This window comes from Anser cygnoides, chromosome 1 (assembly GCF_040182565.1).
Source record: "Anser cygnoides isolate HZ-2024a breed goose chromosome 1, Taihu_goose_T2T_genome, whole genome shotgun sequence".
In the NCBI taxonomy this organism is placed as follows: domain Eukaryota; kingdom Metazoa; phylum Chordata; class Aves; order Anseriformes; family Anatidae; genus Anser; species Anser cygnoides.
Genome location: NC_089873.1, coordinates 147,273,070 through 147,299,042, shown reverse-complemented (window position 1 = coordinate 147,299,042; position 25,973 = coordinate 147,273,070). Strand labels below are relative to the sequence as shown.

At 38.0% G+C, this 25,973-nt stretch overlaps 1 protein-coding gene across 7 annotated transcripts in view; it reads left to right on the top strand.

Moving 5' to 3' along the window:
* SEPTIN10 (septin 10) overlaps nt 1–19,651 on the top strand; it is a 29,405-nt gene extending 9,754 nt beyond the window's left edge. For 3 of the 7 annotated variants that reach the window (XM_066985228.1, XM_048077930.2, XM_048077929.2), the window contains exons 4-9: nt 3,394–3,555; nt 5,134–5,230; nt 5,793–5,961; nt 14,051–14,183; nt 17,019–17,209; nt 17,438–17,656. In XM_066985228.1, coding sequence (XP_066841329.1) covers nt 3,394–3,555; nt 5,134–5,230; nt 5,793–5,961; nt 14,051–14,183; nt 17,019–17,209; nt 17,438–17,564 — 879 coding nt within the window. In that variant the 3' untranslated portion in view covers nt 17,565–17,656. The other 4 variants (XM_048077927.2, XM_048077926.2, XM_048077928.2 and 1 more) reach the window with 4 other exon arrangements.
* Nucleotides 19,652–25,973: the final 6,322 nt, after the last annotated feature.

Genomic DNA, 25,973 nt, shown 5'->3' with positions numbered 1-25,973 from the left:
ACACTGTCGAATTTTGGGGCTGCTGAAAATTTGGCATATAAAAAGCTTTACAGCACTGTGAAGAGCTTTATTAAATATAACTGAATAGGCAAGTGCCGTGAGTAGAGCACCTTGCCACCCTGATTTTTTTCTACAATACACTGCGTTAATGTTTTAAACTTACATCTTGATTTATTTGGAAAACTTTAAAATAGTATTTTCTAGTGTGTTTACTTGTGCTTTCAAAATTCTTATAATTCTTCCTGCTTGTATGAATTGGATGAAACTAAATATTTAAGCCATCTTAAGAAGTATTATATCATTTGGTAGAAGAAGACAGAAATTATCTATTAACTGTTGAAATGTTATGAAATTGGAAAACTTAAGAGTTTTTTCTGTTCCTATTGCCTTTTCGTTTGTGCTGTAATTTTACTCCGTTTTTACTGTTTGTATATGTGAGCCTTAAGTGTACCTCTTAACCTGAAGGCACCTACAAATATACTTAAATGAATCTGCAAGGTACCAACCAATACTAATTTCAAGTATAAGTATTTTATTCATTCTCTGTAGCATAAAGGGACAATAGATGCCTTAACATTCATGTAAGGTGTTATGTGAAATCCTAATTTAGAATAATAGCATATTTTCTTGATACGGGGAAAAAAAGTGATAATTTATATTTCAGACAGTATGGTGGTCAAAAAAGGCTAAATTTGGTTCTAGCAAACAGGGAAGTTAAGTGCATGGGTAAAATTTAACCTTTATCCTGGTGACTTTGTATGGTCATTTTAGTTAAACAGGGGTCTGCATTGCTATTGAATGAAGTAGTATCAGTTACTTCTTCACGGTGTGCATGCTTAAGTGCTTTCAGCAGCCAGTTCCCTGGATGAAGGAACTGATTTAAACTGAAAGCTAAAGATTTTTGCTTGGTTAGGGAACTGATCAAGCTGAAAAGTATCTGGCTCCTTGGACAGCTGCACTAATTTTAGTTCTGCCTGGAAGGGAGCAGCTGCAGGCATGGGGAAGATCAGGACTGCTGCTTTAGTTGCAGATGTAGACTTTTTTTTTTTTTAATGTAGGGTTAAAGTGATTTTTATATTAATGGCTTATAGCTTTCTAGCAAAATTCAGTTTTGTTAGCAGTGGGAGTTGTAACGGTGGAGAAAGCTGGAAGGAGTCAGTTGGTGTCCAAGTGAGCAGCAGGCGTAGAAGGGAGCACTGGCGCTTGGGACACATCTGGGTGTGGTCCAAATCAAAACCCTTTAAGCCTCCTGTTAGTACAGGTGTGTGCTTTCAATTAATGTTGTTCTTGGATGAAAGTACTGAGATACTAGTAATCAAGAAAACCTTAAGTGCTACAAGCAGAAATAAATCTTTCTTAACAGATTAAGAAAAAATAACCATTTCTGTTGCTTATCTAAAGTCAGAGTAGTACTGCTTTTAAATTTTAATGACAGGTGTGATTTAACATCAATATTGATAGCTGGAATCAGCTTGCGGTGATCCTGCTTTCTTTTGTTACTTGCCTCCACAGCAGTCTTCCTCTGCTTTACTTTGTCCAGCCAGTCTCTCCTAGTTGTGAGTGGTTTGTGCTGAGAAGACAGAGTCAAGGTTAATTTCAGTTCAAGGATTCTCTCCCATCCATTTTTAAAGCTACACAGTGGAAAACCTAAATCGATATACCTTGACTAATTTAGTTGGAGCTCTAAGTTTCTCTTAGGTGTATTAGGTCGTTTATACAACCTGAAGTTAATTCAGTCATCAAAAATTAAAAATAAAGCATTTTGATTTTGGATGTTTTACAGCATATGTGCTTAGGCTGCATATGCTGTGCAATTAAGAGCTATCATCAGGTAGTCTTAGAAGTCATACTTTGTTGGTATGCTTTCTTCTTTCTGACATTTTGCTTAAGACATTGAGATGACTTATTTCAAAAACACTGAATCTCAGAATTGGCTCACCTGGATTGAGCTTTTTAATTGTAAATAAGGTATTTGCACTAGAAGAAACTGGGAAGGGAAGAGCCCTAGGGGCATGAAGATAAAATGGGTGAGGATGAGAAACTTCTAGTTTAAGAAAAACAATGTTAGTTTTATTGATACTGATTTTGAGAGATTTTTTTCTGAAATTGAAATACCATTTGTTTTGTGCAGAGTTGGGGGGAGAGCAGAAGATTTGTTTTCCTGAAATATTCCTGAAATATTGACATGCTAGGCCTTACACATATCTGCTCTGCAAGCACTTCTGAGCATAATCGGCTGTGTTTCTGGGAGGGTTGTTTGATTTAGTGTTTGTTACTTTTTCCCTCTCCTCTCGACACAGTTCAGTCTTTTTTTGAAGTCTTTCTGTCTTACAGTCTCAGAAAAAAATACTGAATTGGGACTTGAAATTCCATGCTTAGGAATTTCCATTCAGACAGAATAGTCAGAACAATGAAAAGAATGTGTTCGTGTATACCGGGGGGAGTTTCTTCTTCTTTTTTTTTTTTTTTTTTCAACTATAATCAAGGAACTATGCATAGCTCTCAAATCTTCTGAAATCTGGAAGGATTATTTGTATTGTCCCACCAGAATTTTGGACGTTGACTTTAATTCTTTGTATCTTGTTAGGAAAAGTGCTTGTTTTGGAAGTGATGATAGGAAGATAATAGATGCCAAATTATTCTTAAAAATACTGAGTTACTGTCATAACTATTTTAGCAAATAGGGCAATTTACAGCAGTAGGATTGCATGCTGAATTCTGAATAATTACTGTAAAAACTTGTAGGCAAGACTCAGTCATTCCATCTCAGTCATTCCTGCCCTCAGCAGATGCTTGTGAAACTAACTGCTGTATTAGGGACTAAGGTAAGAGCTATGGGTGACAGGGGTGAGATGAGCAGGGTGTTGTACCTGAAATGAATGAGCCCAGGGAAGAGGCTGAGGGGCTGACAGAGTTTGGCGCTCAGCTTCCTTTTCTGTGTGCTTTTAAACTGTCAGCTTTCATATTACACCCAAACTACGTCCCCCAGTGCTGTGAACTAAAAAAAAAAAATCTATTTTTAACACTTTAACACTTTAACATTTTTAACACATAAATACTTAATATCATTTCGGTAGTAGGTAGACATTGCTGATCTTATCTTTGAGTACTACACTGTATGAGTTCTCCTTCCTTCTTCTTTTCTCAGAGTCACTTATGAGGAAATAGATTAAATAATATGTTATTGTTTTGTTAAGATGATGCCAATGAATACTTTTTTTTAATGGTTTGTGAAGCTTTCCTTGTTATTGTTGAAACTCATCAGATATTGATGGGAAAGTTTAGACTGAGAGGAAAGTTTTGAAGAGTTTATCACCAAACAATTACATTCATAAAAGTTGTCATCTCAAAACTGAAGTCTTACACATTCCGTATAATTTGTGTCATTAACAGGTGAACATTATACCAATTATAAGCAAAGCAGACAGCATTTCGAAAACAGAACTGCAGAAGTTCAAAAACAAACTCATGAGTGAATTAGTTAGCAACGATGTCCAGATATACCAGTTTCCAACTGATGACGAAACCGTTTCTCAAGTTAATACCGTTATGAATGTAAGTAAATGGCAATGACGTTAATATTTCAGTATTAAAGCATCACTCTCTGGTGCTGATTCATGCCCATTCTTCCACGATTATTCTGAGGCTTATGGGTTTGTATTTGCAGCAAGTTGGATTTTTATCTTCTCTCTCCTTAAAAACCTCCTGTGTTTTTGGGCTTCCTTTGCCCTCCCTCATCCCAGTCTTCTTGTCCCTCTGCTGTTGATGCTGCATGTTTAGGAGGCTTTTTCTTTCCTGGCTCAGCAACAGAAAAGAGGATGTCCCTCAGAAATACTTTTCCTAGTTTCTGGATAATTAAAACATAATTACTAACATAAGTGGACAGATTGGATTTGCTCTTTTCCATAGCGAACGTTCTTACATCTGTTACGGAAGATATTAAAGTGCCTCACTTCTCCAGTTTTCTCTGGTCTTTATGATTGCAAATCTTTTTTTTTTTTTTTTTCTCATTTGCTTTTTACTTTTATCTGTTGCTGTCCTTCCAAATAAGGACAAATTTTCTTTGGGAATTACTAAGTCAGATATCCTTCTGTCTTTTTTACTGCTGTGCTTTCAGATTGTCCCAGTGGTACCTGCCAGGTTAAACTAAGCTTGTAAAGCTAGACTTGAGTATTTTAAGCACTCTTATCTGTATCTGCTGTTCATCTGCATATGTTTGTATCTTATCCCAGCGTGTACTTGATTTTGAAATCATGGAGGAGGAACCGATATGTGGAAGTATTTGGCTCTGCAGCCCCAGCCTCCATGCTTTGTGCCAGGGACTCTGAACATCATTCAGAAACAGAGTCTTCTGTGGGCAGAGGTTGTTTTCTGTTACTTAGGCAATGTCATGCTTTTCTAAAGATTTGTTCCCAGTTAGTGATAAATCTTTATTTGGTCAGTTGTAGTGGGTCAGCACCCAGACAGGCAGCACCCAGTCCTGTATTTCTGGTCACTTGGCAGAGCCCATAGCAGTAACAGCATCTCAGGTCCAGACCTGTGATTGTCTCCAAGCTGATACCGCTGATTCAAGCTCTGGTTGTGTACAAATAAGAGTGGCAGAGACATTTATGTACTGGTGATGCTCTTCCTGATTCAGCCCAGGATGATGTTGGCCTACTTTGCTGTGAGGGCAAACATGCCGGATCAGGTTCCACCTGTTGTCCACCAGGATCCCCATGTCTGTTTCTGTCGAGAGGCTTTCCAGTCAGTCAGCTCTCAACATCTGCTGGAGCATGGGGTTGTTCCTCCTGAGGAGCAGGGCTTGGCATTTTCTTTGGTTAAACTTCACCAGGTTCCTGTCAGCCCATTTCTCCAGCCTGACGGGTTCCTCTCAGTGGCAGCACAACCGTCTGGTCTGTCAGTGGCTTCTCCTGGCTTTGTCATTGTAAATTGACTTTTGAATGAGTGGTTTGCCTAGCAAAGAAGATCCCTTCAAAGTAGGGTTTGGCTCAAAACTGCCTTTCTGCCTTTTTCTGAAACGGTGTTGTGTGTTGTTCCCCCCACCCCCCCAGGTTATTTTTGAAGTGTTTGCTTTTCAGTTCTTACATAAGAACGTGGAGAGACAAGGCCGTGTTGGTGTGACTTTTACAGGGTCACTTGCCATTTGCTGTAGTAGGAAGTACGGAAGAGGTGAAAATTGGAAACAAAATGGTGAAAGCTCGTCAATACCCTTGGGGCATCGTACAAGGTAACTGAATTCTCAAAGGTATTTTTATGTTTTTATTTTTTTATTTTTAAATTATAGAATTCACTAATTTTAAAAGTGGCTATTATTAGCCACTCATGTCATATAGATTGTATTTTGGGTAAACAGTTCAGGGAATTTAGTAATTAATATTTGAGGTTTGCAGTAACTGGTAGTTTCAACACTGATGCATCCCTGGAATCAAGCTGTGAGGTGGTATATGTAAGATTTATGTAGGTTAGTATTGTGGCAGTGCCTCCAGTGCTACCAAATTTTAAAGTTTCATGATTGTCAGAACAGAAGAGCAAAAAAAGAAAGAAATTGATTTTTGTTCAATTCAAATGGGAAATCAGGACATGTTAGAACATGTTTACTGGTATTTACAGTTAGTGCTTCAATGTCTATATCAGAAATTACAGGGAAGTCTAAGAGGTACAACAAATACAGATACCTTTTCCTGGAAGTATAGCTAGTAAACAAAAGGATCTCAATACTATTTAAAATATATATTGATCATTTATATACTTGTGTATAATAATTAAATTTCCCTCTTGTAACTGATTAGTGGAAAATGAGAACCACTGTGACTTTGTGAAGCTTCGTGAGATGCTTATTTGCACAAATATGGAAGACTTAAGAGAGCAGACTCATGCACGCCATTATGAGCTGTACAGGCGCTGCAGACTGGAAGAAATGGGCTTCAGAGACATTGGCCCTGAGAACAAACCAGTAAGGTAAAGGATTTTCGTGTACAGCACTGGCTTTCAGCTTTCATTCACTTCGCATTTGACTGTATCAATGCAATACAGAACAAGGTTCATACTTGTTCTTCTAAGAGGTTCATACACACAAGGTTCATACAGTTCTTCTAAGAAAGAGAATTTTTATGTATTTATTTATTTTTTAATCGGAGTGAGTACATACATGTTCATTCAGTTATCTTCATGGAGCAGGATATGGGATTATATAAGCATTGCTTTTACAGACGTATGAGCTAGTTGTACTTCTGAAATATGTCTGTTATAAAAAACGTGAGGATTTTAATTTTCAGCATGGAGGATGTTCATTTTCCTCAGGTACGTACACCTTATGCCTTTTAAAATATTTTCATTATACATTAGAATGCTGTTTTACTTTTTCTCTTAACAATGTCTGATTCTGAACAATGGTTTGGTTGGACTCAAAAGGAAGTGAACCAAAAACGTTTGCAAAATCATTCGTTACACCGTTGACTTCCCACATTATCTGCTGTAATAACAAGTGTCTAGCCTTTTCAGGTCAAGAAATCTCTTGCTAGCCTATAGGACGTTATTTGAGGATTAGGGGTTAGAGACACTTGTTTTTTTCATGTAGTAAAGCTTTTTTTTCTGTAGGAAGTATTTACAATTTCTATATCCAGTTTGTTTAATCATTATTTCAATTTCTGTCATCTCCCTTTTCCTTTTCCAACTTCCTTTGGTCATTTTATATGTAGAACTGTATTTTGCAAGTATGCCAGTTGTTAACATGCTGATAGGGAAAAACTGATGCTTCAGAAGTCTTCAAAGTGTTCGTGATTTAGCTAAGTGGTATTACTGCATAGTTATTTTGGAAAATACCCACTTAAACAAGACATGAAAACAAAATAAGGATTTGCATTAAAAACAGTTTCTAGTGCTTTGAACAAACAGGTTTTTTTACTTAGTGATCCAGACTGTCTTTACCCATTCTGTTCTGGTAAAAATAGATAGCTTCCCTCCAGATCACTGTTTTTAGTGGCTTAAATTCTTTGCTTTCACCTGTACTTCATGCAGAAGTTGTAAAGCAGTTGCAATTACTATAACTGTGTGTTGCAGCGTTTCTTCTGCTTTGACTAGATCTAATTTATACATTGTTCAAAGAATAATAAATAAGAGTAATGTGGTCAAGGAAGACATTGGACTGAAGAAGGGAACAAATCCTTTTCGTGAATAGAGGACCAAAGGTGACTGAGATTTAAAGCCCACTGAAATTGACCATAGACATTTCTTTGGGTTTAGGAACGTACACTAACAGCTGATATCTTACTTGCTTTATCCAGGGAAAGCCTTTATATAGATGTGTTTATAGCGGTATTGACTGTGGTACCTTTTGCTTTTCTGAACTTGAATTTCACAGTGTACAGCCATTTCAAGATAAGCATTCTTAAATTATAAAAATTAACATGTACATTAAAGTATATTTTATGCCACAAATTCAAAAATTGTCTTTGCGACACCCGTAAACAGTTGCCACTTTGCTTACAGTATAAAGTGGCAGGTTTGTATCAGAATGTCATAGTATTTTACACATCAGAAGTTGATTTAGAAATAAATTCCTTCATGGAGTTAGAGAAAAGCTGTGTTCCCTCTCGTGTGTTGTTTTTTACATAGGGCTCGCTATACATCAGTTTATTGAGAATGATGGGGCAAAACAGTGCTCTTAAGAAATTAGTTTTGGTAAATCATGCCTGTTGAAAATTTCATTGTTTTGGAAGGATGAGAATAAATATTGCATAAGAATCTAGAAAAAATAACTTTTTCCCAGACTTACTGAGACAGGAAGAAACAGGTGGGACTGGATCTAGGATGTATGGCATTGAGGTCTGAAAGAGAAGGCACTTGGTCTTCTGGGAGAGAAGCTTTATGATACCAAGAAAAGGAAGAGAATGCAGAGGATCTATATGTGGTGTAATTAGCAGACTAACCTAGCCTTATTGATAAGGTGCTTTATGGAGCTACCAATGAAACCTTCAGGTGTGGTATCCTCAGTGCTGTGATAGAAAATGTCTCTTTCCATAGAGGAAGTTCAGTGGTTCCCATTTTGCTGACGTGTGAATTTAAATATCTTTCTGAATAGAGACTATCATGTTCTTGTAAGCAAATATGTACTGTTGAATTCTATTCATCTTATTTGTCCTCAAATACATTTACAATGTACATGCATGGATTCTAAGAGCTTTAGTTTTAAAGTCTAGTTAATACACATAGCAGTACATAACTGATTTTTAGAATTCCACGTCTCTTGTATAAATAATGGTCTAAATGCATGTTGAAAAGTTGTATTTTATGCCTGCGGTGTAGCTGCTTACATGTTAAATTTGGTCATCTGATTGGGTTGTTTTATGTAAATTCAGAAAATTTCTGCTAGACTTGAGTAATTGGCTGTTTTGGCAGCACTGGTGTTTGTAGCATTTGAGTAGCTAACATGCCCTACCTTTTTGCATATTGTGAAAAAACTACTTGTGGAGTTTCTGTACAACTCTTTTGGATTTAAAAGTAAAATAGTAATTTATACATCCAAAACTGTATGCCAGTGCAAAGCAAAACCAGTAATTCTCGGATTTTCAGGTACCTTATGAGATAAGTTACAGACAGACATCTGTAAAGGTTTTAGCTCTTACATGTGGAAAAAAAAAAGTTGCCAAGCTTTACGTTTTATGGGATGCTTGAAGTCTTTTATGTCCAGATGTATATCATATTTTCATGGAAGATGTGGAAAAAGATGTTTTCAGGATGCAACTGAAAATATATTTACACCTTTATTTTTAGGTGGGAGGAGGGAAAATAAAGTCAGGAGCAGTCTGAAATGACTGTCTTGTGTACGCTCTTAAAAATAACAATTCCATAATTCTATTTTTTTTTTGTGAATTTGTGTCATACTAACTTTTTGTTTATTTGCAACTGCATTCTAAAAATTAACTTATTTGTTAACCAGATTCCAGGGAAATTAAAGTTTGCCCTATGAATTTGTCAGTCTCTCCCTAATAACTTCTGAACCCGCTGTCCGTTTTCCAGCTTCAGTTGGATGCTAGTGTTGGATGCTTCCAGGGGATTATCCAATTGATACTCTCACTGCAGGAAAAACAGAAGACCTTGGCTCTTACCAGATGTTGGCCAGCCAGTGTGCATTAGTTACCAGTGAATTCTTACATCTGAATGAACCAAGTACTGTCTTCTGTAATTCTTGGGAACTTGGCCGTATTGTAATTCTATGAGAGGGTTATGGGTGATTTGGAAGTATCTAAGGATACTGCACGTAAAAGATCCGTGAGGGTACTCACAATAAGTAAACGATACTTAGGAAGTCTGAAGGGATTCTAACTGTATAGTTAAAAAGGTGTAAAGATGTAGGTAGGACTTCAGTCTTTAGAATAATTGAGGGAATAGTAGAATATAAAATATCATCCACCAGAATGTAAGCTATTAATTTTGCGGTTTTCAGAACACCTTGCTTATACTGGGATTTTTTCAAACCATTATATATTCAAATTGGATAACAATAACTAGTGTAGCTGAAACTAACGGGTACTTGGGAGCTTAATGAATCTTAATTCATACACCTTGCAAAAACAATATGCAAAACTTCTTTTTTTTTAATGAAGAGTTCAGTCATTTAGTGGGTATTATTCCAAAAGGTCATAAGAATTACAGTCACGTATTTACCATATCAGATTAAATTACAATATATGGTAAACCATCTTAAAAATTAACAATCCATCATATGGTGCATCCCATCTAAGACTAAACATAGTCATGGAGATATAATTTGGTTTCTGATCCATGAAAAGCAGACGGTCAGCAAGGAGCTTGGAAAGCATGTTACTGCTAAATTTGCGTAATGAAGTTAATGGATAGCCGAATATTTGGGGGGCAATTTAAGCATTTTGTGCATTACTTGATGGATGTAAAATCTAGGAATTTCTTCTATTATCATCTTTTAATATTTAAGAAGATTTGTGTTTCTGTGATCATGTTGGAATATAAAGAAAGGTGTGTGTGTGAATATATACGTGCCTAGTAAGCTTAGATGTTTGCAAGGGAGGAGAAGGCTTATTACTGTTTTGAATTTGGACATTTTGTAAATCCAGTTTTTAATCTAAGCTGTGTTGTCACCTAAGGGACTTGCTGGTTTTTAAAGAAGAAAAATGATACGCATGGGTCTATTGAAAAAAGCCGATGATTGATATTCAGACTGTATGCTTGTGTGTTTGGATTCTCTGATATTAATTATTTTCTGTTTTAGTTGTTTTTCTGTGTTCAAAAGTACAATTTGTCCATTTTAAATGTCTCAGTTTCTCAGTATGTGAGCAACCATCTATTCTGTGCTTTACTCCTCCCTAAAACTGGAATATTTGGACCTTCCAGTTCCCCAACAAAAACATGTTGATTTTCAGTCTATTTTGAGGATGATGAGAGAAAAACAGGAAGGATTCAATAACATGAGGGAGTTCAGGTGCAGAGCAGGGTTGATATGACTCTAGCTGTATTTTCTAGGTGGTGCTTAGGGACGTGGTTTAGTGGGTGATACTGGTGGTAGGGGGATGCTTGGACCTGATGATCTTGGAGGTCTTTTCCTACCTTAATGATTCTGTGATTCTAAAAATTGAAACCACTATATCTGAAAGGCCATTAGACTTCTTCCTCAAGAATTTTGGGAATGGAGTTCATCTGACCAACTGTTGATGTTTGCATTTGAGCTAAATATTTTATCTTCCTTATGGCAAGACCGAACCCCATCTAAAATACATGCTTTTCAAGCCCCTATTGGGAAAACAGTAATATTTAGATCTACCACGTCCTAAGTGTTGCTTTGTATCAACATAAGTCATCTACTGAGTCAAGGGACTGCTAACAGTACCTGCCACTAGTTAAACTTAATTTTTTTTTTCTGGTATACTTTAACTGATACTGGAACCCTACACAAAAAGTTCCAAGTGTATTTTTCAAAACTGACAATTATTTTAAATTTAAATGAACAAACTGTAAAATATTACTTGAGTATCGCTCTTATCCAAAGTTCACAGAGCACACAACAGCTGTGTTCCACCAAGAGCTGAATTCACTTCAGTTAGAGTCTTTATTTATGAACAGAACATGTCTGATTTGCATCTTTATTTTTAGGCTTTCATGTTCTAAGTCTTACACAGATAGGAAAACTGTATGTCACAGCTTTGCTTCTGTAGAAAGGTAGGTGATAGTGCTGTTACGAGCTATGTAATGGATTAGTAAGGCGTATGCTTTCTTCGCAAACAGGGAATGGGGTATAAAATTACAGGGGTCCAACCAAGAAGAGTGAGAGAGTACATGAATTTGTTTGCTGTAATGTGCTATATGAGAAACAGTGAGAACAATCTTCAGGTAAACTGAAAAGTGTTTTACTGCAGGTAGTGTATGCGGTAACGTTGAAAAGATCCTGTTGGCTTACAGTCTGGTGAACTATTTCCACCTCCCATCCCTGCTGCTAAAACCAAAGACTCTTTAGATCTTTATGTTGCTGACATGTCAAACACAGAAAGTGCTTTTATTTCCTTTGTGATTTCCAAAACAAGTCAGTTGAGGGGGAGGGGGATTTAAAAGTACGTTTTTGTTTCTCATATTCTTTAAATGTGTAATTTGATTATTTAGTAAATCTAGAGTCTGCAATGTTAGTATGTTACTAATATCGTGGCAGCTCCTTTGCTGATTTTACCTGATAAGCTAGCTTAGACTGAGTCTAAAAATGTGCACATACTGAAATAAAGGTGCAATTGCAGCATATGACTTTAGTCTAGCTTTTGCTTTATTTTTTTTCCTTTTCTTTTTTTCTTTATTGCACCTGAAGGCAGTCTGTTTGCTAGCAGAACTGGCACATAGTGAGACTTAGCGTTTGAATATCCAGTGTGTAGTGGCTTTATTGTTAGTGCATATGGTGTCTGAACTCAAAGATAGTGTGAATTAATATACCTGTGTGAAAACCATGCCCTTGTTTCAAGCGGTAGATACAATTTCAGGATGACCTAAATTAGTTCACAGCTGATTTAAAAAACAAAACAGAAAGTTGTTCTTCTGAACTTGTTTAGTTGCAACGTGTGGCTCAGATAATGTAGGATAGGAAAAGTGCTTTGACTTTGTAATCGTAGAAAACAATAAGTCTGCATGTGCTATTTCAAGATGATTTCTCTCTTTGTTTATATTTTTAATAAAACTATGTAACTTTGGGATTGGGAAATTGCCCGGTCATCATAAGTTTAAATAAATAAGAGATATTTCATCTTACTGTTGCTCCAAATTATTAAGTTTTTAGATGTCCTGTTTCATAAGTCCTTCCATTTAAGAACCCTTTCAATAAAAATAGTAAAAAATTAAGAATGAGACTTAAAAATGGGTTCAAAAGTGTGTGTATAATGCATTTAAATTCAAATTAATATATTAATAATATAAAGCTGTTTTATTTTATATTTGTATATATAAAATATATAAGTATATACTATGTATGTGTATATATATATATATATATTATATATTTACATCAGAATGAAAGACATGAGATTCCTGGCAAAGGAATAGCAACTCATGATAACTGAGAAAGGCTGACCAGTCAGTTTTCAGGAAGTGTTGAATGGTGTACAAGAATAGCCCCAGAATAAAGAGAGAATATTATCAAAGTTTTGATGCTTTTATAAGCCCTACAGGACACTGGGGAGATCCTTTTGGTTTTGTGATAACAACAATCACAACTCTGATCCACCAGTTCTGCTTTTGTGGAATCGTGATTTAAAGAAGTTGTGTGGTAAATGTTTTGTTGGAAGACTTGCATCACTAAATAGGTATGCTTTTCAAATGTAGCCGGCTCTTCGGGGTATGAATTACATCTGTACACAGGCTGTATTGCTTTTTCCCTGAGAAGAACAACTTTCCTGTCTCCACAGTGCTGATAGAAAGTTGTGGTGTGCACCTCAAAAATACCAAATCTGTGGTAGTATTTGTATAAATTATCAGCACCTTTTAATGTGCTATGATATGCTTTGATACAAAATAAGTTTCTTAATTTCAAGTGCCTGTTTTTCAAAGGAAAGAAAATTGTCTTGCATGTTGGAACGTCTAGTAGAGTAAGTTTAGAAAAAAATGGGAAGGCATAAGATACTGAAAATACCCACTGATGTCTTTGTGAGACCTCTCAATTATTTTTCAATGGTCTTGGGAATCTGGAGAGGCCCCAGTTGACTAGAAGCTGGCAGATGTTGTCCCAGTTTTCAAGACAAGCAGGAAAGAAGATCCTGGTAATCACAAGCCTGTCAGTCTCACTTCAGTGCCTGTTAAAATTATGGAGAACATTATTCCGGGAGTTATTGAAAAACACTTGAAAGACAACGTAGTAATTGGTCACAGCCAGCACAGCTTCGTGAGGGGAAAGTCCTGTTTAACGAACCTCTTTTCCTTTTAGGATGAGGTTACCCATCTAGTTGACCAAGGGAAGCCAGTTGATGTAATCTTTTTGGAATTCAGCAGAGTTTTTGGTACAGTTTCTGACAGCATCCTTCTGGACAAAATGCCCAGCATACGGCTAGACAAGTGCATAATATGATGGGTGAATAACCAGTTTGTTGTGTTAATGCTCCAGATGCGTTGTTTTTGTAACATCCCATGTTAAGACTGAGGTTTTAATTTTGCAGAAGTTTGGGGGGATTTTTCTGGCAATTTTAGTGCCTTTATTAATAAGTAACTTCAAGAAAAAGGTTATTCAGGTTGGAGGCAGAAAGTTATAACACTCCAGTCTTTTAGAACACGAGTTTCCTAACTCGCTTTATTTACTTTGTAATATAAAGTGCCCTGGATCTGTTAGCTTAAATAATTTTGTGTAGGGATGTTTACTTAAATCAAAATTTAGAAGGTTTCTACTGAAAGAAACTTTCTACTGAAGTTTGTTTATGAATTTTTATGTGGAGAACTGTGATAGTTATTATTTCATATGGATATGAATTGTTTAAATAATGTTCCCAGTTGTTAGTTTTCCAGATCGAATAAAGAAGCATGCCAGAGACTTGCTAACATTTTTGGACTTCAGTCTGCAGGAAGCCTATGAGGCAAAGAGACATGAGTTCTACCTTGAGCTGCAAAGAAAGGAGGAGGAGATGAGACAACACTTTGTGCAGAGAGTGAAGGAGAAAGAAACAATATTGAAAGAAGCAGAGCAACAAGTAAGCATGCCTGTCTGCCTCAAGTTTGTTTGCTGTGATTTGTTCTTAGCAAAATCACTAGTTGATCTTTATGATTTTCTAATATTTAGGTGGCAGTAATACTTAAAATCAAAAGTAGGTTGGTTACACAGATTAGATCAGCAGATTGCCACTTATTTGCTAGTCTAATCAGTCTTTCTTGGGGTGAGAGAACTTATGATCTGTAAGTTTTGGTGGATAGCTCAGACCAAGTCAGTAGAGTAGGAAGAAATATGGTGACGTAAAAGAGTGATGAATATAATGGTTATGTGTATCAGTACAGTAGGTGCTTTGCAGGCATAGGTGCTGGAAGAATAGGCTGCATACTGGGGCCTCTAAAAATCACATTTTGGCAATTCACAGTGGTTAACCGTGGCCTAGTCACTATTGTACCATGCAATTGCAATTTTCTTGTACATTGTGGTAGAAATGAGTTTCATGGTGAGGTTTTAAGCAGAAAAGAGTATCATAACAGCTGTCGTCTGAGTGTTAAAATACAATAGTAAATTGATAAATTGTGGTAAATTTTGGAATGTTTTGAAAATAGGGGCAAGTGTCTTATTTAGTGCTTTGGAAGATACTAATCAATTTATGTACCTTCCTTTGGGTGTAAGGTCAGTGTGTTGGTAATCTAAATGTATGCTTTGTAGAATCATTTCACTGTAAAACCAAGATCTCAGGAAAAAAATCACATGGGTTGTTTTTCATCTCAAGTAGTAGGGCATGTATGCTTGCATGACCTCCAGGTTCGGTTACTTAATATATTCTCGACCTGCACGTTGAGAGGGTTGAAAGCGTTTGTTTGTTTCTTTGTTTTGTTTTTAAATCTGCTTGTAATTACCTTAAGAGTTTTAGCAGGGAATGAAAAAAATCTACATTACAACTTCTAGATCCCTGTCTAATGTCAAATACCTGGGATTTGTGAATGTGGAACATTTCTTGAATATGTTATTGAAGATGTAGCTCTGTCAAACTGCACCAGCAAAACAGGATCTTCTGATCTACTTTCTGCCAGACTCTGTCGTGGTCATATGTATTTATATTCAAACAGTGGTTTAATTGAAATTGGAAATCTGTTTGTTCATTAATGTTCTTTTCCGTACCTCAGTCTCCCAGCAAAGATGCAGCACTTCTTTGCAAGATGTTCAGATGCACATTTTAAATACGAGGAACATTTTGTTTTCTAAACCTGCTAAATCCCCTGTGCTCCGGGCGGAGGAAAAGAATCAGGTTCAATCCTTCTGAGTAAGAGGCTATCCAGTTGGAATAATATTTGGCTGTGTTCCAAATAGGCACAGCTAGGTCTTGCACATTGTCTGTGATAGCCTTTGGTATTTTCCCTTCTTTGCTTTCTACCACGCAGTTTCTGTGAGCTCTGCATGCTGCCATTGAATTATGGATATTAGTTTTCCCAGTTCCTGATGCGAGAAAGTGATAATGCAGTCACTTCTAAAGAACGTTTGTCGTATACTCTCGCTGCTTGCTCTCCCAGAAGCACGTATGTGTGTATGGAAGTGAAAGAAAAACAGGAGTTTCTGTTGTACCTGAGATTGCTTTCATGTCCTTCATTTAGAAGAAACTTGTAGCGACAACGTGCAGCATCACTGCTCCTGAGTGCTAGAACTAAGCTCAGGACTGCTTAGGACGTTATGTTTGCTGTGGGGAAAGCTAACTCCATCCCAGCCAGACCCGGTACAGCAATGCATCTGATTAACTGTTGTAATTAAATAAATAACGAAAGGATACATACACACACACGTTTATAAAATCTGACAGCTCTGCTATATAGGATAGGCAAACTGATACATTTATAGTATTAGTTAGTTATTTCTTAGTTCCTTCTTTGCTCAAGATGGAAATAAATCCCACTGCTTTTTGTACCAGAATATCTTAGCTCAGGCTGAGTTACACCACTTCTATATTTACGTAATTTAGGGGCACAAACGTTGTACTTCAGCAGGCACTATAGTTCACTTGAGTCTGCAGCTGTGCATGTAGATTGTAAATGTTCAATCTATTCAGCTGGATCGGAGATATGACACAATTGAAATCCAGGGGTATTTTGGTAGGGTTACAGTTTTCAGCCAGATCAGCATCTTGATCCAGCTGGTCACAAGGATACCAAAGCAGGATTTTAGGTGAGTGTGGGGGGTAGATGGGGGGTGAGGAAGTGAGGCATGCAGCACCCTTTGGTTATCATGCACAGCTACACAGTATATTTAAGCTGATCCAGTACATCCCAAGTGTAGGATCCATTAACACATCAAAAGAACAAAGAGCTATTGCTGCAGAAAAGCAGTTAACTGCTGACAGCTCACAAGTAACTCTCCCAGCTAGACTTATCGTGTGTGTACATATTAATATATACATGCAATTAATACACATTTTAAAATACGTACCTGCGTAACTAAAGCATGTATGGTTTCTTGTCCATCTGGTTATAGGGAAGCAGATTTTGCCTGACCCATCCTCATTTAATAATTTTGTTGATGATTGTTTCCTATCTAAAGAACTCCTTATTTTTGATCTAATAAAGGTATATCCCATAGTAAATCTAACACTTAGTGCATTTCGTGGTTTTCACCCCTTACTTTGTATGCAGTCACTTGGAATCCAGGAGAACAATCTGATATAAATATTATTCTTCTGGATTGTTGATTTTTAGTCTTCTCAGTTTTGGGAAAGAACTGCAATTTTGTGTGATTTTCAGTGCAAGCTGAGGTAGCTTTTATTGTTTAATTGCTGTGCATTTGTTTTGTGATAGCCCCACCTTGTGCTATGAATTCGAAATGCATTTTTTGTGCTTTCTTTAAATAGATACAGACTAAATTTGATCATCTTATGCTAATGCATCAAGAAGAGAAACTGAAGTTAGAGAAGAAGAAAAAAGCTCTAGAAGATGACATGGCTATGTTTAATAAGAAGAAAGCTAATGCTGAATTACTCCAAACACAAGCATTTGTCTCTACTCCTGTTGTTAGTCTGAAGAGAGACAAGGACCGCAAAAAGTAAGTGCTGATGCTAGTCATCAGAAATGGCAATAAAAAATGCTTTACGTTTCACTTTTATAACACGACTTTTAGTAATCTTTTAGAAAAGATACAAGTGTTATGCGCTAAGAAGATAGAAGTGTGTAAAATACTATCATGCTTGGATCTCTGGCTCTAAGATTAACATTTAGAGTAATTGCTGTATATTCTATGAGTTTTCTTTTTTTTTTCTTTCCCCCCATTAAGGGAACAAGGTTTTCGACTTGAACTCCTGTGCTTTGATATCAGAAATGAAGAAACTGTGAATGTTCACGAACAGAGCGAGAGGGAGAAGTTAGGGAGAGAAATTTCACCCAGGGAATTCCAGAAATAGTATTTGATCGCAGCGCTCAGGTTTTGAATATAGCATATGTTAGTTTTATGAAGCTGTCCAACTGCTGTTGTCCCATAACGCTAGATGTGTCTTCCTATTGCAGACTTCTGAGAGGAGAGCTTGATAAAATTGGCTGTAAAATTACACCAAGTGCGGAGTATGACCTGATGCACATCTCACTTTCAGAGCATATTGATGTTTCTTCCCTCTCCACCAAAAAATAAAAGCTTGAACAAATTGAAATTTTAGAAAGACATTTGAAGGTAGTCTCCAGAACAACATGCTCATCTTCATAAATAGACATTAAATAAAGTAACAAAAACAAGAGATGTTGTCAGTTAATTTATTATTTTTTGATCCTGATAGGTTACAACTTTACTGCAGATAAAATTGGGTTGGTTAATGTCTTGTTGCAGTTGAAAGCAGATTTTATTGTACACAAGTCATGCATAACTGTTAGATTATGAAAAACTTCAGAAGCTACATAGAAGCACCTACTGCCACAAATATCAACAGGACAGCTTTGGCATTTTTGGGATGTCTGCTAGCAGCCTGCTTTTGGTTTTGCCCCCCCACCCCCACTTTTTTCTAATTTTGAGTAATATTACTAAGTTGTTACTAAGTTCCTTTTCCTAGACTCCTTTTTCGTAGAATCATAGAAGGGCTTGGGTGGGTTGGAAAGGATCTTAAAGATAACCTTGTTCCAACCCCCTGCCATGGGCAGGGACACCTCCCACCAGACCAGGCTGCCCAAAGCCCCATCCAGCCTGGCCTTGAGCACCTCCAGGGATGGGGCAGCCACAGCTTCTCTGGGCAACCTGTGCCAGCGCCTCAACACCCTGAGTGAGGAATTTCCTCCTAACATCTAATCTAAATCTCCCCTCTTTTAGTTTAAAACCATTCCCCCTTGTCCTGTCATTATGTGCCTGAGCGAAAAGATGCTCTTCATCTTTTTTATAAGCCCCATTGAAGTAATGAAAAGGTGCAATGAGGTCTCCCCGGAGCCTTCTCATCTTCAGGCTGAACACCGCCAGCTCTCTCAGCATGTCTTCATAGGAGAAAATGGAGTTATATATAAAAGTGGAATGATTGGTAACATAAGTCAGTATGTGTACTGTTGCGATTAACTCTCAAGTTGAGAAGATTTCCAGATTTGTTTTCTCTGTTTTAGCTTTATTTCTTCAGAGGATGGTAGAGTTCATATGCTTGGTTTTGTTTTTCAGTTCTGGCTTTATGTAATGCTGCTGATAGAAGAAGCAATACTGATAATTTCTCTTGAGGAAGCTATGATTCACAGCGTGCTTTTGGAGGTGGAGGAGTTGCAGTTTCTTACTAAAGGAATTGGAGAATCTCGTTGCCACAGGTTACAAGAGAATTTTTAAACATGATCCACACGCATACAGTGTGGCAATTACTGTAAGTGTCACTGTGGACTTTATAGGATGTGTCTGCCTTGATGTGCACTTACTTTACGTACGTGGCCAACCTGCATTCATTTTAAGTGCGTTGTACCAAAGAAAATGCGCATGCCATGAAGAGTTCCATTCATAATATGAATGCTGTATTACAAAAGTATTCAGTGAATATATCTACTATAACCTTTCTAAAGAATTATTTTCTAAAGAATTATTATTTCATAAGGTTTGGTAGATCAGTCTACTAAATATTATTTAATACAACTGCTGACATAGCGCAACCATTTACTGATTTTGCTGACTGGTTTATTTATAGGCTTTTATGTACAAGCACTGCCCTATTTTTCCAATATAACCTTTGTAATCAAAACTTACTGAGATATTTTTGCAATGCTGCACTGTTGCATGATATTTTATCTGACATTACTAACAATTTGGAAAGTACCTACAACTTCTTGTTGCTTGTGACTGGTGCTCAGTTACAGCAGAGATGAAACTTTACAAAAACAACTTCAAGAGCTTCAGGTTAAAACAAGTTTCAAATGTTTTTGTATTTTCAGTAGTTGCAACTCATCGGAAACATTCTCTAAGAGGTGACATTCTCTGAAGGTGTTTTGTATGACTTCTAAAAAATGAAGTGCTAAGTTGATAGAAATAAAATACTTTGCTTAAGCGCTTGTGTTGTTTATCTTCCTCTCCCTCCCTTGTTATTAAAACCAAGGAGTCGGATTCCACATTCATCTGGAAAAGCATAAATGTATTGCATCTGTTTAAAATATCTTAAGTCATTTATCGATTGGAAAAACTAGGTGAGTGTGAATGCTGTGTTGGAAAGGCAGTATGACTTACCATATACCACTGTACTTTAGACCAGGATTTGTCTATTTTATTCACAGAGTGTTGCCCATAAGATGTTTTTTCTTCAGTTCCATAGCAATGGGAAGGAATATATGGTATGTAAACCCTTAATTGACCAGGAAAGGCTCAAACAGCTAATTCAGTCAGTTCCACAGCCAAAGCAGCCTGTAACATAGGAGGGAAAGGTTAAGAGGAACTAAGCCAGCATCTGACACTTCTTTCGTGAGAAGAAAACTGGCCCTGCGTTTGTTGCCTGATCGCTCCTTCCTGAGCAAATTTAGCATGATGACAGATTGTACTTTTTGTTTGGTTTTGTGCCACTGACTTGGCCGCTTGCGTCTGTCTGATTAGAAGCACGTCTCTTCATGAGCATTGCAAAACTGCATCGAAAGGTGGACTTAGCTGGCTGTAATGGGGCCCCTTAGCTGGGGACGAAGTTGGAGATGGTTAAGCAGTTTGCCCTCACTAGCTCTGCGCCTGGCCAGTACTGGAGGATATGCTGTGCTGTGACGGCTGGGAACTCTGAGTGATGCTGTATGATACCACACCGTGGTCAGGATTGGTTTATACTGGCGTGCACGTGTTAGCTTGGGGGGTCCACGTGGGCCCTGCAGGACTCGGCAGCAAAACAGAAGTGGTGCAGGCACCTGCACGGGGCTCTGCAACAGGAGAGAGATGGAGTTTGTTAGTTCAGTTGTAGCACAGGATGATCTGAGAGCTAATGGAGTTTTTTTTTTTTTCCTGAGATCCATTGAAGCTGTGGAGTGTCATCTGTAGGTGCAGGAAAGTCCATAATCATTTTACGTAAGTTACCCTGAAGATTAGATACCAGATAAGCATGCAAGTGCACATGACAACCTGACGGTCAAATGGAGTTCAAGGAATTACAAAGGAACAGCTAGCAGTATCTCCTGAAAAAGGAGAATAGTGGTAGTAAATAATAAAAATAAAAAAATGTTTCACTATAGCTTGTGTTAGCTATGTGCTTTTTAATTGAACACTTCTGAGATGTTCATCTTGCAGATGAAATGCTTTCAAGACCTTAATAAAAGGCCTCTATTGTTACGGATTCTGTAGTGGCTACTCTGACATCTGTTCCCTTGCAAAACCTTTTCCTTTTTTGATCCTTTCCACATATCTATGGTGTATTTGTTCTTAACTATATCTTTAAATAACTACTATGAAAAGACAGGCAGGACGCATTAATGTTTTTATCTTAATCTTCTGCTAACAGGGTAGCATTGCCAACATATTTGATGACAGAAACGTTTCGAGTCGTGCTGTGGAAATAGAAATATACAGCTCTTCCAAAATTAAGCATGCCGTGGACTTTACTGGATCATTCTAAATTATGGAAACAAGAACCTTTTCCATAATAGTAGCAACATCATTTCTGTATAGAAAGGACAATAAAAGAAAAATGACTGCTTTTCAAGACCATTGTGGAAGACTTGCACAGTTCACATTCAGTCAATCACTGCAGAAAATAATTTAGTGTAATTCAGCCAGGCAAATTACCCATTAGGATTTGTATAAGGTACTGAGGCATCTGTCTCTGCTTATTTTCCTGTATATGTTTTTTAATCCAGACCCTTCTATCAAAGTAGCAAAGTGCTGCAAGGTAGAGATGCTTTCAGGATTTTAAACCAGAAAAAGGGATTCAGCACTATTTTCACTAGGGTGCGCTCGAAGGACGCGGCTTCCATTTTTGTCAGCTATGACTAGCAAATTAAGCATGTACTTAACCAGAGAGGATTAAAGTGCTGAAAATAAGCATTTTCTGGTGTGTTTTATAATCTTGTAACTTCGTTTTGATACATTTACTATGACCTCTATTTTGTGTAGCTAGAGACAAAGCAAGCATTGAACTAAGGTCCGGGAATGCTGAGTTCTGCTCCTGGATCTTCGGGATTTCCCTCAAGTGTCAAAGGTATTTTAATTCACCTCAGTCACATCTTAGCCTTCAGTTGTGTGTGTGTTTATATATATATATATATATTTTTTTTTTTTTTGGTGTGTGGGCTTATTTTTTACATGTTCCTGATTTGAAAGCTTTCTGTTGTACCAAAGCATTTACAAATTGCTGAAGATCCCGGTTGTTTTAATTGCTCAGACTGTCATCCCCTATGTCATCTGCACAGCTAGAAAAGCCCAAGCTGTGTCCCATCGCTGTCACACAAGATATTTAAGGGTGATTGGGACTAGGACTAGTCAGCATGGATTCACAAAGGGGAAATCATGCTTGACTGGCCTGACAGCCTTCTACAACAAAATCAGCGGGCGAAGTAAGAGCTGTGAGTGTTATTTATTTCAGCTTCAGCAAGCCTTTCAGTGCTGTCTTCCATAACATCCTTGTAGGTAACCTGATGAAGTACGTATTAAAGTGGATTGAAAAGAGTGGTCCCCAGGATTTGAGATCCCTGATCAATATGAAGAGACCACTGCAGTATGTAATGCTTGGTCTCGATGCCTGCTGGCAACTTCTGTGTTCCCTTGTGTTGGCAGTAGGAAAGCCTTATCCCCCCGTCAGTCTGCATGCTTTCGGAGGGGCTGATGCTTTCCATCAAGAAGAGACTGAGCGGGTTCCTGGTCACATAGTGTTTCTCGTGATTTTTTAGAACTTGAAGTCCTGCACTTCTGCGGCTCCGCGAGTTTCGGCTTCTGGTGGTGTTGTGAGAGGGAATCATAAATCTCCTGTTTATCAGCTAGAACTTTGGCAGGCTGGCAGAAGGCTATCCCCATAGCTCAGGAACAGGTAGGTATGCATTCTGAAGCAGTCACAGAACCACAGAAAGGTTTGGGTTGGGAGGGACCTCAAAGATCACCCAGTTGCAACCCCCTGCCGTGGGCAGGGATCCCTTCCCCACAGAATCAGTGTAATTACGGCAGTTCTGTGCTCCTGAGGAATTGGATCTGCAGTCTTCGGGACTTGGCAGCGCAGAGGTTCTTGCTTTTCTGGGGAAACGTGACGGTCCCGGTGCAGGTTGGGAGAACCAGCTGAGCTGTCCTGATGAGGTGTGTGAGCAGCTGGAGAGGTGAGAAATGCCGAACTATGTCACGACCTCCTCTCCAGTGCGTGTTAGCCCCCCGTCATTCTGTTAAACGCTCGTCTGGCTTACAAACCCCAGCGAGGGATTCTTACTAGCTGCCGTCTAGAAACGCAGCAGGCGAGACTGATGGACTGTACTGAGGAATACGAAACACAGATGCTGTTTTATGGCCGTGTTCACAGGCGATGAATGACATCCAAGCTTTGCCCCACGGTCAAATCATTCTATACCCCTAATAATTTAAAATGTACAAATGCACAATGCAAATGTATATATGTGAGAAATAACTTCACTGCCTGTCTGGATGGAGTTCGAGATTGGCGTGTTTGTTTTGCTTCTGAAGTTACAGAAGCTTTTTTGCTAATATTAGCTTCTCAGGGGAAAAAAAAATCATGGGCAAGTCAGAGTATTTCTGAGTGCTTCTCAATCTTTGATACATTTATTTGCACAAAATATATTCAAAAGTGGGAAGGTACTACTTACATTTACAGATAGAAGATGAAACCCACAGTGGATAGGGCTTCGAATTTAAGCATAATTAGTTTTTTTTTTAATTATTATTATCACATTTGCACACCCTCAATGTAAATAAGCCACAGAAATAAATCAATCATAGCTTTTATGCTGTTTTTATGCTGTTGCTTCTAGATTTCCCAGTCACTTAGGTTTGAGAGGTGCTAAAGTACAAGTTTAATGTCTCCAAAACTGTACTGGAACTCCTGGAGCATCGTGGTCTATGGTGTGGGCCTGAAGCATCCGTGTCTGTCCTCACTGGAGAAGACTGCCACTGACTTGTATGTAATTTATCCTGAATTGTTGGTCCATCTTGCTGCCATTTTCCAGCTTTATTTAGGTGATTAAGTATGCATTGATCCTGAAAGAAAAAAATGACCAAGTTTAAGTTAATGTCACATTTTGCTCTTGCTACAGTATGGATGCAATTGTTCATACTAAATGCAACTTTCAGCAGGAGATGAGAAAGACAACCTCAGTGTTTCCTGGCCTGGTGGACAAGTTCCTTATCTGAAAGGTGAGGAATTTTAAATCCTTGCTCCAAGTTAGGCAGTGCAAAGAGCTGGTTTTAAAATTCTTCACACTGATTTTTTTTGTGAATGTGTTTCCTCTAGTTCCTCACAAAGCAGGGTTTTCTTAGGTTGCTGATTGAAGGTGCTGTTTGGGAGGACATGTGTTCTTGTGACTGCTGTGAGGCTTGGGAGTCACCAGGACAAAAATAAGTCCTGTGAACAAACTGCACCCCGAATTCCCCCTGCTGGGAAGGCTGCACATCACAGAATTGTAGAATCACCGAGGTTGGAAAAGACCTTCAAGATCACCAAGTCCAATAATCAACATGACCTACCAAGTCCCACCGCTTAACCATGTCCCTTAGTGCCATGTCCCCACGTCTCTTAAATACCTCCAGGAATGGGGACTCCACCACCTCCCCAGGCAGCCTGTTCTAACGCTTGACCACTCTCTCCATGAAGAAATTCTTCCCGGTATCCAATCTAAACCTCCGATGGCATCCTGTGACCCAGGGGCACCGCTGGCAGAGGAGGAGGAGCGGTTCAAAAGGCATGCAGCTCCCTCGTAAGTCTGGGTCTGGCCTGGGTTCATTACCTGAAAACAACCTTAGGGAAAATGTGAGACGTACCAAGACTCTTTGGGATGCTACAATTCAGCAAGCCAAATTTTAAAGATTATCAGCAAAATCAGTGCTCTGTTATTAATCCTGGCATACAAGGAAATATTATCCTAATACTCTGGTGGGGCTGGAAACAGCTCAGTTTATGAATCCAGTTGCTGGAAATACGATCACAGAAACTACAAAGCATAATAACCTGTGGGCACTGCCGCTAATGTTCCTGTAAGTGAGATGTAACTGTGGTAGATGAAACAGTAGATTTCCCCAATAAGGCCTTTCATGCCAGTAATATGTTTTGAATACGTGGCACTTTGCCTTTGAGGTTAGGAGCGATCCTCAAGAGTTTTAGTGGATGATATAATGGAGCGTGCGTGTTGACAGAGCTTATTGTATCAATAAATAAAGGTACTGCATTGCAAGCTGTGAATGAACAGAGGCTGCAAACAGTTGGCTCAGGTTGCTGTCAGTATAAGCATGCCAGTAAAAGAATTACAGCCCAGTATGCCCATTGATAAAAGCCACGTTTTAAAATTTGCCTTGACTGGGTGTTTAAAAAAAACAACATAGAATCCTGTGTTCTTCTTTAAAAAAGATTTGCAGCTTTAAAAAATTATAAAATGCACTAAAATAAAAGTCGTTTCTGAGGACATCACACCTGAAGCAGTACATTCACTGCTCCCTGACAGAGAGGACCTCCATGCAGAAGTATTAGTTTCAGTTTTTAGAAACTGCCTTGTGCAGCTTGGGAGACTGTGAACTCTTTGCATGAAAGACTATTTTTAAAGAATACTACAATTTTCTGGGAAATTAAAAAGGAACGATATATTGTGGTTGTTCTCAATCGTGTATTTAATACATTTTTAAATTTATTTCTTCTCTCTGTATTTTAAAGCCCATTTTAGTCTATTTTATACAAGTTGCCAGAGAGGGGTGCTAAATAACCATGCTTTAAAGACTGCCAGCTTCTGGAGCTCTGTCCTGCTGTAAGCCAAAAATGATGTTTAAGTGTAAAAACCAAACCCACAGGCAAAGAAGAGCTGTGTGAATCTCACTTTATACAGCAAGGAAAAAAAAAAAAAAAGGACTGTCAGGATTTTATTTCCCACTAGCAAGTGGGATGGAAAATGCCTGCGCAATCTGAAGTCCATGTAAGATCATAATTGCACAAAGAATTCAGCAACACATAATGTGAAAGGCCACATCATGAGGTCTTTGGTTTGAGAAACCCAGAGGGCACAGAGCAGCCAGAAAAGGTGAAGATGAGAGCCTTTGGGGAAGGCATGGCACGGCAGGATCTCGACCTTCCAAATGTGACGAGTTTCATACAGTGTGTTTTAAAACCTAGATCTTCAAGAGGGAAGACTTTTGAGATTTTTCTGTCTTAGCTGTCAAATATGAGAGGTTTGTTGCTGTTGTTGTTTTTATTTAGACCAGTGTATTT